General features: G+C 40.1%; 2 protein-coding genes across 4 annotated transcripts in view; one reads left to right on the forward strand and one right to left on the reverse strand.

Moving 5' to 3' along the window:
• The first annotated feature begins 829 nt into the window (after positions 1-829).
• On the forward strand, positions 830-3810 carry marveld3 (MARVEL domain containing 3). Of its 3 annotated transcripts, none has more exons than XM_056377468.1 (4): positions 830-889; positions 1724-1980; positions 2164-2261; positions 2914-3810. In XM_056377468.1, exons 2-4 carry the CDS (start codon positions 1724-1726, stop codon positions 3522-3524), a joined length of 966 nt encoding a protein of 321 aa, XP_056233443.1. In that variant the 5' UTR covers positions 830-889; the 3' UTR covers positions 3525-3810. The 3 variants fall into 3 exon arrangements, with proteins under 3 accessions (XP_056233443.1, XP_056233427.1, XP_056233435.1); XM_056377452.1 differs by lacking the exon at positions 830-889 and adding an exon at positions 1154-1240 and having other exon boundaries at positions 1721-1980; XM_056377460.1 differs by lacking the exon at positions 830-889 and adding an exon at positions 1154-1240.
• A 993-nt stretch (positions 3811-4803) lies between these two features.
• phlpp2 (PH domain and leucine rich repeat protein phosphatase 2) overlaps positions 4804-12335 on the reverse strand; it is a 39391-nt gene continuing 31859 nt past the window's right edge. The window contains exons 16-19 of the mRNA XM_056381282.1: positions 12118-12231; positions 11298-11492; positions 10935-11166; positions 4804-10774 (exon numbers count right to left, since the gene is read on the reverse strand). Coding sequence (XP_056237257.1) covers positions 9488-10774; positions 10935-11166; positions 11298-11492; positions 12118-12231 — 1828 coding nt within the window. The 3' untranslated portion in view covers positions 4804-9487. The remainder of the gene's footprint in view (positions 10775-10934; positions 11167-11297; positions 11493-12117; positions 12232-12335) is intronic.

The raw sequence follows: 12335 nt of genomic DNA on the forward strand, positions 1-12335 counted from the left end.
AAGACACCACCACCACCACCACCTCCCCCCTTGTTGTTTAATGTGGGCCAATGATAGAGGAAGTATATAGATTATATTATATACACATACTGTTGGGCAGTTTAATTTATAACAAAATACCATATTTCATAAGAACTGTCACTGACTGTGGCCGCTCACCTCTGGTATGTGGAGTAACACATAAGTTATTGTAACAAAAACATAAATATTGCAAATGAAAGTTTGACATAGGTTTTTTCCTAAAGACTAGGTCGACCTCAAGATCAGTAAAAAGAAACACCTTCCTTTTTCAAGAAGCACTTTCCTCTTTCAACTGAACAATCATAATAGTTACAATTGCTCTTAATTGGATAGTAAACCCAGAACATTTGTGGCCGCTGAAGTCCTGAGGCCCTGGGTCAATTGCCCGCTATGGTTGCAGATCCACACTTGCAGTGAAGGTACTCAAGAGACAGGAGAAACATCTGCCATATTTAGTGATAATTTATGTTCATTGATGGGTTTGTGAATTAAGCTAAACTGTAGAGGAAGTGGAGGGACCTACTTCCTCTTAAGGGATTGCAGCTGCAGTAATTGAGCTCTTTGCTTGAAATGGAAAATCCATAGTCTTCTTCAGTCATTATTTGTATCAGTGAGCTGGATGAACAAAGTATCTGTCCCATGTCATTACAGCATCTGGGACTAAGCATGAGCTAAGTGACACATAGTGACATTTATTTTGAAATGATCTACGCCTCGTCGGAAATGCCAAAATGACTTTTGCCGCGAGCTTCATGATTTAAACGTGACCGCGTGCACTGTGTGCGTTCACGTCCGGGTTGAGGCATGAATCGCAAATTTTTGTTTTTGGAAGTTGGGGACAACTGAAATCAACAATTTTTACACACATGTGGGTTTTTACTGATTTCCAATAATGCTGCCGGAGTCTTGAAATATTAGTATATAAACTGACTAGTCACTTAAATGTTGTTTTCTGGTCATAAAATAAAGTGCTTACAATGCTGCAATAAACACATACACCATTTATACACCCAACAAACAGGGTTACTATAATTTGGAAAAAGAAGCTGTAAAACCTGAAATTAGTCACTGTATTTTCCTACTAAATCACCTCTAAACTAGTGGGCGTGGCACAGCACAGGTGAGAGACAGGAGAAGGAAATCCGACACAGGAAGTTGGTGGATTGTTATTTTCTCGGCACAAACGAAAAAGAGACCTAATTTCGGACAGAATTCAAAAGTAGGAAGTTTTGACATTGTATCTTTGTTTTATTCACGAGCCTAAAACTATTTCACTTTTACGTAGAGACATCGAATCGCACGGATGAATTTAGTAGCAGGGAAGGCAAGGGCGTTGCTTTGAATTGTGAGCCTTTTAAAAGAATATCCTTTGGCCTCCCGCGTCGAAATAAAATAATAATCATGTTAAAGTCAGATTTAATTAGCAGACGTGATCTTCTTCTTATATATAATCAAATTCATAGTTAATACGCCCCACTTCTGCATGTGGGCCCATGACCTTTTTTTTTCTCTTCGAGTCACTATGAATGAAGAAACCTCAATTTTACGTCCTTTACCTCACCTGGTCATTAATCTCCATTAAATAGTTCATGCTTTTTTACTATCCACAGTGGCAGTAACAGAGACACAAGCCAACTATCCACTTAGTTTATTAGAGTCTGTAATAGGATTCATGCCCATAATCTTCTTTTGTCGGCAGAAGATGTCTGACAGGGGAAGACACCACCAGAGGAGTGATGTGTATACAGACTACAAGAGCAGGGACGGTTCACACGATGGAGACCACTCTTCATATGATAGCAGAGGCCGCAACCAAAAGCCAAGAGACTTGGATGAGAGAGGCTCTGCTGGTGACAGGCGAGCCAAACAATACAGACAGAGGGACATGACAACTGCCTCTTCCAGGGAGCCACCTGCTTACAAAGATCACAACCATGACCATGAAGGACCCTCGAGACTGTAAGGGAGCTTGTACTTTCAATAATCAAGGCCCTGCGCTCACTGTGATGTCATTCCATACAAACTAAAGACAACCTGAATCAGGATTATGCAACATATTTATTTGTATGTTTATGTAAAATTACATGTTTTTTTGATAAAGAATCAATTCTGTCCCACTGAAAAAAAACTTTGTCTTTTGAGGTCCAGAGAGACATCACTGTATCACTCTGAACGGGAGCATTATGAGCAGCAACACAGACAAGCGCTTTACAATCTCAGATACATCTTAACCAGTAGAGGCAAGTATATTTATTTTAGGGTCCTTCTGGGAAATCTTAGTTGCGTTCAAAGCACATGCCTGTCAGTGTATGTTAAGAATTTGTCGGGAGGGTCCCCAAATATATTTAACAATGTCAAATTTATCTGTTTTTAATTTTCACTCACTAAATGTGCTTTAGTTAACTTACGTGCTGTTTGCTTTACATTCTCAATCTTTGGGGAACACTGCTTTTGATTGTTACATTCACAGAGCGCATACTCAAAATTTGCCTTGTACATGATAATAAGCCATAATATTATATATTGTACTACTATGGGATTTTTAAAAGGCTTTTCTCAATTAACTGATTAATGATTTTTAATATAACATGTCAGAAAACAGTGAAAAAAAACCCATCAGATATTTCTAGGGTCTTGGGTTACATCAAATGTCTTGTTTTTTGGGGGTCCATTACCCAAAGATATTCAATTTATTATCATTTCTGACAAAGAAAAGCAGCAAATCCACTCATCAGAGAAACTGCGATCAGTAATTATTTGGCATTCTTGCTCAGAAAATTTTTTTTGGTCAATCAATAATATCATAAATTGGCTCATCGTGTCAGCTCTAGTCTCACTGCTTCATGTTGTTATACATTCATGTCAGTACTGTGTTTATCCTGTATCTCCCAGGTCTGTGCCAGCTTATGGAGCTGTTTGTGAATCTGCTTATCATCATCTGCGCTGGAGTGCCATACAGCAACAATGGGGGTTACCGTGATCTGGCCAGCCTCGGTGGACTCTACTATTATCACTTTGGTGGGGCCAATGCTTTCACTGGAGCTGATGTAGACAGGGTGAAGGAGCTGGACCAGCTGTTCCATCAGCTCAAGCGACCTCCGTACATCTTCACCATGGCCTGCGGTGGGGTTTTAATGATATACGCCTGTGCCATGCTTACTCTGGGGATTTTCAGAGTCCCTTACCGCTGGCCCCCTGTGCTGCTGGGGGAGGCTCTGCTGAACTTCCTGATCGGCCTGGGCTACATCCCTGCACTTGCCTTCTACTTCATTAAGGTTAAAGAAACCTACAATAATCCAATCTGTGAAGAGAGAGAGCAAATGTACAAGAGCAAAGGGCACAAGGGTTTTGACTGCCAGTTCCACGGTGCAGATATTGCAGGAGGTCTCTTTGGGGTGCTGGGGGTGTTTGTTTTCATCTTTGGTGCAGTGTTAGCTGTCAGAGCTTTCAGGTCAGTGCGGGAGCTAAAGAAGCAAAGAACAAACGAGGACAGTCATTTTTAAGATGCCTTTTCTCTTCAACATATGGCAAAAGTGAGATTGAGGAGAAGTCTCTGCCACCAGAAAACATGGATAGTTTTTTATAATTTTTTATTAGGTGTAACTGTTTAACTTTTGTTGAATGTGATTGGTGAATCAGCTTTTTTATACACTTTTTATGTTTTGATTGTTTACATTTGATTTTGGAGAATACTTTTTTATTATTATCTCTTTTGCAGTTTATATACCTGTGTATGGTGTCTGTTACATTTTGTATAAATGTATAGTTATATTAAACTACTCAAATTGCAAATCAGTGATTTTTCACTAGTCATTTTTCATTACATTTGTTCAGAAAAGATACTCTGAAAATGTTTGACAAAAAAGGACAGAGATAAACTCCTTTCATTTGTTCAAGAAGAGTTGGTTGTGTATTTATCAGCCTTTGCTGCTTCCTTTAAGAATGATGCTACCGAGGTACACTTCCGTAGGTCTTGATCTCTTAGTTAAAATAATTTGTGTCCTACACATGAATTATTGTGCAATCCATAAATCTCAATTCAGTCTGATGATCATTAATCCTGGCAGTTTAGTCTTGATACAAACTGTTGCTGTTATAGACTGAACTGACTCTGGAATTAAATGTCTCCAGACCTTGATGTGGTGACAGTGTCAAATGTCTTTCCTAGGCAGGGAAGCAAAGCATCCTCTGCTTTATACTTTGTCTTATGATTTGGAAGTTAGTATTTTGTCTTTTATGCATAAAATACCCACAGTATTTCAGTAGAATAAATTGCATATCCATTGAGCAACAATATTTTCCCATTTTTTTAGATGTCAGACTTTGTTCTGCCTAAAGGTCTTCCATCACTCACAGGAAAAACATGGAAACCAGGAGTCTTGTCACATTTAACCTTATTTTTCTTTGGCATTTGTCAACTATTATAATAGACATGTCATTCTAAACTTCACCAACAGATGGCAGATCTACTGTGTTGAGGAATTTAATCATGACTTCAACACATGGATCTTGAATGTACATATTTCCAAAGCATCAAGTGTTCTCTGTTCATTACTGTTTTCTGAAGCATTTAGGCTAACTGAATGAGAGACATAAATAGAGACCAAGGCAAATATATAAATAACCTCCTATTACATCATAATTAAGGACTTTAAAATTAATGACAAAATAAACTGTCAGCATCATATCTTGTACTGACCAAAAAGCAGTAATTTTGATTATATTCATTAGCATGAAATAATAATAAAAATTGTGAGCAAAATGGACACTGGACAAAAAAAATCACAGTAAAAAGTTTTATTGCTACTTGGCTTAAAGTTAATTTAGAAACAGCGTGTCTGCTCAAAACTAATGATAGCAGCATTTCAAATAAAATAACAACTACCTTCCACTCTCAAAGTTCAGGGGAATACAGTTCTGTCTGACAAACAGCAAAAGTGCTCATTGTTAGTCCTGTTCCTAAATCATAAATCTTGTAATTAGTAAACATAAAACTAAATTTTAGCAGTAATCTGCATGCTAGAATACAAACCCAAAAATATTAGATATGCTCCAGTTTGTACAAATAAATCACATTTTGTATGCACTCTTATGTTTTTAAGTTGACTTATATTTAGGGCATGCTTTCAACATTAAATACAGTTATAATTAGTACCTTCAAATAAAGTACCGTAATGAGAGACAGTATTCTGTAGAATCCCAGTCACTTTAAATTCTGTAGTGGAGAGGGAAATATAGATTTGCATGGAACGATGAAGTACAAAAATAAACATCAGCTTCTTGGCATTGAGAAAAAAATATTCAAAGCATTTCTAGAAAATAATGTACAGAAAGGAACTGTGAGATTAAACAATGGCTACTTTGGTCACATGTTAAACAACTGGAGCATCTTCGATCAGTTTCATTCACCATATTCACACAGAATTACAGTCAATCCATTATTCACACAAGCATGCATACACTTACTGTACGTGTGCACTTAAGCTTCATTTTACACACACACACAAACAGACATTTTGCAACATACTGTAGTTGTACAAGGAGCTTGTTAAGTTGTGCAGAGAGGAAATGATCATTAACAGTTAATAAATGATCAGCAGTTAAAAAAAACATTGACACTGTAGCCTACTCAAATGCACATACCCTCTTTTTTGGTGCAGGAAGGGGTTTATGAGCATTATAATACTGGACCCCCTCCACTAAAGAATTAAAGGGAATATTTAATTCAATGCACTGTACCCTGTGCTTCCTCTTCCTGTATCTACCCACACAGTTGGCATATGTACATGCACACTGATTAGTCTAGTAATGGATCATTATTCAAATACGCTTCATGTTGGAAGGACAGGACAGTAGGTGAATATATGACATCAACCAGAAGACAGACAGAATTCATTTACAATGAGTGTACAACTGTTTAAGAAACTGACCCAGGTGGCTCTGAAGAACAATAAACGTAGCACTGCAATACAGTCGGAGCCTGACTTGGCAAAACTGGGACCAGAATAATCAAATTACATTGCAAATGAGCGAAAGGAAGAGACGTACTCACACAATAAAAGAGCAATGAAACTTACACACGCAGTTCCAAGTACATACACCGCACATACATACATCAGTCAATATTCATTTTCAGATATTGAGAAAAAGGATTCTTGTAGTTTTATGTGATGGAAAAAGAAGCTCTGATATAAATGTATGTATGTATATATATATGTGTATATATACATATACAATACAATTGACACTTTGCATATTTGTATGAGGGAATTCCCAAGATCTGTTGCAAACACTACTACCAACTAAAAGTTAAAGAAAGTTCCTTTTCTCCTCTTCAAACCTGCTAAAGAACTCAGTTTCCCTGTTTACTTTTACTTGTTTCTGATGTATACTAATACTATTCACAATCATTTGTCTTACAGCTTCTCAAGCTCCTCCTGTGGCAGGTGCGCCTGCAGTGGCCATCAGAGTCTCACTGCCATCAGTCCAGATGCTGGACAACATGTGTGGGTTACAGGCTACAGTCAGAACCACAGAGTCCCCAGTGTTTGGCATCTTAGACACTGCACCGTCTGATCAATAAAGTGACTAGAAATAAATTATTAGCCTTATCAGTCTAGTTAGGAATCCAAAACTTTAGTTGAAATCAGTATTTGAATTTTGAATAAGCATAATAAAGACAATATCAGTGGTTTGATGTAAACTTATTATCTTAGAGTTCTGTTTCCCTGACTTGTCATTATTATGGAGGGATTTCAGAAACCTTGATATGCCAGATGGTTAGTATAGGTATCAATTATCACAATGCTTCAACCAAATACTGATACTAGATATAAATACTGTAAAACATATCTGTATGTCCTCACGGGGCCCCAATGATTTACATTATTATAGAGTAACAGTTATGTTGGCAAATAGTGTTAGAGTTGTTAAATATGTATATTATGCTGTTTGGTACTAAGATAGGTAAATACGCTCTGAAAAATTCAGATGTAGCTGAGAGCAAACAAAAACTAATAAACTAAGAAATGTTTAATATAATAAAAAACACACCAAAAAGTGAATGTTGTAAATGAATTATTGTCACTTTACATCATCATCATCATTTCCACTGGCTATGTATTCTTAGACAAGAGGTGATATGTTGGGCTGAGGGAAGCCTCAGTAATCCCAGCACACTGTGTTGATCAATATCTCATATAGTAAACTCAAATATACATAACTTTGAAAATTACTATTTTCTATATACAAAGTGCTTTTAACAGTGTTTGTTTGTTTCAAGAGACAAAACTTGCAAATAACAACAAAAGATTCAGACTCACACATCAATTAAGGCTTCATCAGCGACTTATCACTCATTCCCACGGAGCAAAATAAGGATAGAGGGGTTGCTTTAACTAACAACACCCCCTGAGCTAAAGACCTCAGTCACAAACAGAACAAGAGTGGGATGAAAGAAATGGCTCCTCCTTTCAAAAATACTGAGTAGTGTTATTTTAAGGCTAAAAGGGAACACTGAAAGGTCCAGCTATGCAAATGCTATGGAATGCCAGAACTGCACCACTATCAACTTGGAGTGTTAACTAAAAATATACATCTAATGCAGTAATCACTGACATGAGCAATTACCCAACTTTGGCCTTCTTATAACCACAGCAGCCCCAGCAGAGCTACCTGCTCTTATGGCACAAGGTGGGGAGGTACAGGAACGGGCAAACTGAAGTTTTCCAGGGCTGCATGATATTTAACTGATAATTTAAATAATGCAGTTTTTGACAGGCTACGCTCAGATGAGATAAATATGATTGATCCAATATATTAAAAAACTTGGGAACACACTCAATGTAACTAAATTGGGAAAAAAAAATCCTGTGAATCAGTATGTTATTATACCACCTCATATTGCTGCTGCACTGGTAATAATTTTTATATTTAACCTGTGAGTTGAATCCTACAGAAGCATTGCCCCCGATCTGCAATAAGGATAAATGCAATATGTGCGAGTGAAAAGGAGAGCTATATGAAATTATAGTAAGGCATAATTTGTTTCTATGTCACAACTTGTGCGCTTATTTCTAGAACTGTGGGTTCGGTCCCAAACTTTGTGACACCTGGTGTACACAGACCAGTTACAGAATACAAGACAAAACGGTGTCAATTCCGTGTGTAATGGGCCAAAATAACACACCATGAAAATCATCTGCTTGTGTGGGTAGTACATTCGAGATCTAAGCTGAAAAAAGAATTTGATATGAAAAGTAAAAATGTCAGTAACCTGCAGTACATACAAATTATATATGTACCCTTCTTCTCTTGATAGTATACAGTGTAATAATTCACTTTTGTGCCTTGACTGGTTTGTTCGAATGACTGAAATTAAATGATATCCGAACATCTTGGGCTCTCCAGTCCACTATCCAGTGACAATTGAACTGACTAAATTTAAATTAACTTTATTTTCTTATGTTGTTTTAAAGGAGATCATTTGATCATGCACTGTCACAGATTATATTGTTATAAGGATTTTTGGATTCTACAACACACCAGCTCTGTACAGTTGAATGACTTCGATATTATAATTTTTGTCAGTTATTCAAAATACATTGCTCTAAACAGCAATACTTTTTGATTTGAGTTGGCTGTTGTGTAGTTGTGTACCATACTGTATAGAATTAATTTACCCTATATAGAAGATTCCATACATTTTGTGTGGGGATATAAGAAATAAAAAATAAACATAATGTTTCTGGCCATATAAATGCAGTTATTTTATCTTCACATCTTCTAGTCCAATGTGCCTTACAAGCCTTTATTCTGTCTGATTTCCTTTGTAAGCCACAGGAGGAGGAGAGCAAAAGCTGTGCCAGTGCTGGTCTCGTGGAAACACTGTCCCTCCTCCAAATTTAACTAAGAAACTCACATCCCCAAACACAGCCTGGATGTGGAGGAGCTCTAGGCTGAATCGTCCACAGTAGGCACTTTTTCAAGTTGCAGTTAGAGGGCCTCTCTCCAGGACCAGAGAGACCACAAAGCCCCTGGAGAGGAGATTTGCCCTCACTGAACATCATCCCATATACACCCTCCAGACTGCTTGACTTTCCAAGTAAAGGGAAAAGTTGCTGACATGTTTTTAACACATGAGGTAACCCATTTCAGGTCAGGTTTGTTTTGCTCTATGATAGCCAGCCATCCTTTTCACAACATCATGTTATGAACTGGGACCTTGGTCACCCCTACTTTCTTGGATACTCAGACCATGCACAGAAACCCCTTTTTTCACCTTGAATTAATGATGCAGCATCATTGATGATAACTATCAAGGTCATACATGTTTGTCTTGTCCTCACAAAAGATCTCAATGGCAACTTGAATTGGAAAATCCCACATGTATGAGAAAAATCTCTTCTTCTCTGGAATGGCACAATCACATAATTGCAGCCACATGCCGCTCTGCTGTGTCCCCCCTCTAGAGGGCAGTATCATAGACTTCCTGCTGTAGGATGGGAGCTGGGCCTGAACCTGGAACCAGGTTGGAGGCAAATGCAGGAGGGTGTGGATGATCCCACACAGAGTCTTTTAAGGAGGGGATTGTGGATGGTGCAGAGGAGCCTGAGATTAGAGGGCTCTGGCCTCTTAGCTGCTCCCTGACTTCCTGCTCCAAGCTCGGAGGCACAATCAGCTGATCCTCAGGGTCCGGCTGTGCTGGGGCAGTGAAGTAACCAGACTTCTTTTTAGGAGCCTCCAGGGCCACCTCAATAAGATTATGACTGTCTTCAGGGGCTACCACAGAGCCATTGGACAGCTTCTTCCCAAACAGGCTGGATGTGGAGGGAGACTTCTTAAGGTCAGCAATCTCTCTCCCACATACAGCCAGCAGGCAGCCGTTTGTAGCAGAAACCACCACGCTGTTCTGTCTGCGCATTTTGCCATTTGGATAGTCAGAGCCTCGCTTTTCAAGATCTAAATCTTTGGGGCTCTCTGGGGCCCCTGACCGTAGTTGGAAAGCACAGCAGTGAATGTCCACCTCTACTTCTAACTTGCTGCCATTGGAGATAACACCCTCAAGTGGAGCTTCATCATCACTGTCCAAGCCGTTGTCAGACTGGTTACTTGAGAACGTAGCACAGGAGGGTTGACGCTGGAATAGGCCCGGGTGTGTTCCTGCACCAGCCGAGCCAGGCACCATGATCCCACACAGTGTAGTAGCAGGGTGAAGGCTACAGCGTCTCTCTGGGCGGGATGCAAGGCCAGAGGATTGGTGCTCATCTGAAGCGGTGGACCCTGCCTCACTGCCCACCTCTGAGGCTGATGTCTCACTGTTGAACTCAGAGACAATACCACTGCTAGATGAAAGGGTGGCTGGGTCACTGGGGCCTGGGGTCACAGACACAGGCGCGGAGGCAGGAGGGGGACCTCGGGGTTCAGTGGTGGAGACCGGTGGCTCACAGGTACAGCTATCCTCGCCAATATGCAGGGACACCACCACAGCCCCAATGTTGTCCTTGCAACCATAACTCTGGGCGAGCGAACACAGCCTCTTGGCAGCAGCGCGTGGATCTCGTACAGCCTGCACAGTGCACACGGCCTCCTGGTAGGAGACCCGTTCAAACAGTGCTCGATTCCCCAGGATCAAGAACTCATCCTGGGAACAGAGAGGCTCAGTGTGCACCCAGGGCTTTGGAAGCACCCAGGGAGAAAGGTAAGAGCAGCCCAGCAGGCGAGAGCAGCATGTCACTCCACTCACTTTGTTATCCTATAAAAAAGAAGTGCCATTAGAATTGCAGATGAGTGTGAGGCTTCATAATATATCCACCTATGAATATGAAGCTGCACATTGACACTTGATCAAAAGTACTACATAATGGCTTTAATGTAAAAGTAGGAACCCAACATACAAGCAAGCTGTGCATTACCTCGGTAATAATGGCTTTACTGAGTTTAACTCTCTCCATCTCCTCAGTGCAGTTCTCCAAGCTGTAAACCTTAGAGAGAGATACAGGTCGGCCATCCCGGCACAGCACTGCCTGGCAGGTGCCCACGTTGGCCACGGTAAGGCTGAAGTAGCCTCCTGGATCTGAAGGTTCATGGTGGATATAACACAGCAAAGCAGAAGCACCCAGTTTCTGGCCAGCCATACCTAGTTTCCTGTACCATTCAAAAACAAACAAAGCTCTTTAAGGCACTGGTTGCATCTTAAACACTGCAGCAACTGCAGTTTATTTGCAAGTACAGAAAGAGGTTTTAATAAAGACTAACATATAAAAAATATGTCTTACCTGTGTGAGGTGAGGAAAGTGTTGCACATATAAACACTGTCGATACTGGAGTGCTGCAGTTCCTCACACAGCACATCTCCCATGGTGCACTGTAGCAGCCGAGGCACTTCCTCATTGCGGTCTCCATCAAAGATACCATAACACGCTTCCACACTGTCTCCAAACTGGTCAACAGTCAGCACAGACACACACAACCTGTCCCCAACAATGGATCCGCATTAATAAAATGACGACTCATTGACTCACATACGGAGGTAAAGTTCATATATACTTCAACATTAAACACTGCAGCTCCAGGTCAGGGAGTGATAAAAGACAGTGGTGTCTGGGCCCCTGGAGGAGCAGCCAGGCTTACCAGGGTCTCAACAGTGATGCACTTAACATTGTTACAAGCATTAAAGCCAATAGAATGATTAGGCTCCACTGCACCAGCTACTCTTTAAAAAGATTCACTGACTGCCCTTATGTCAGTACTAGGCGCCTACCAGTGATTCAGATATTGACTCAGTGGTAGACACCTGCACCGTGCTTGTACATCAACATCCTGTATGCGCATTGGATATACTACATTGGAGACAGTATATCCAATGCACCAAGCAGCAATGACAGAAGAGAAACAAGGTAAACCTACACACTGCTTACGGACTAAAAAGACTGGCTGAGGACAGACACTGAATAAATTCTCAAGTGTCTTACTTGGGTAAAACAGATATGTTTACACACTGAGCACGTGTGTAGTCATTTCATGACAGTTTGGATAGATACTAAGATGTTCAGAAATGAACAAGGAAAACACATGGGAACCAAAAGCAATACTCACTTGTTCCTTTGGCCGCTCATTTCAGAGTAACCATGGTTCCATGGAGTGGAGACACTCAGTGAGTCCCCTGCTGTCGTGGTGGATTTCTGGTCTAATTTCAGGGTGGTGATATGACTAAAAATGAGAAGAAATATGGTATAAGGCACTGTAGAAACAGGTATATGTACATGCACAATATACACGCACAATGCACAGTATACAGTATGTTACACATATAA

The sequence above is a fragment of the Seriola aureovittata genome, chromosome 1 (assembly GCF_021018895.1).
Source record: "Seriola aureovittata isolate HTS-2021-v1 ecotype China chromosome 1, ASM2101889v1, whole genome shotgun sequence".
NCBI lineage: Eukaryota > Metazoa > Chordata > Actinopteri > Carangiformes > Carangidae > Seriola > Seriola aureovittata.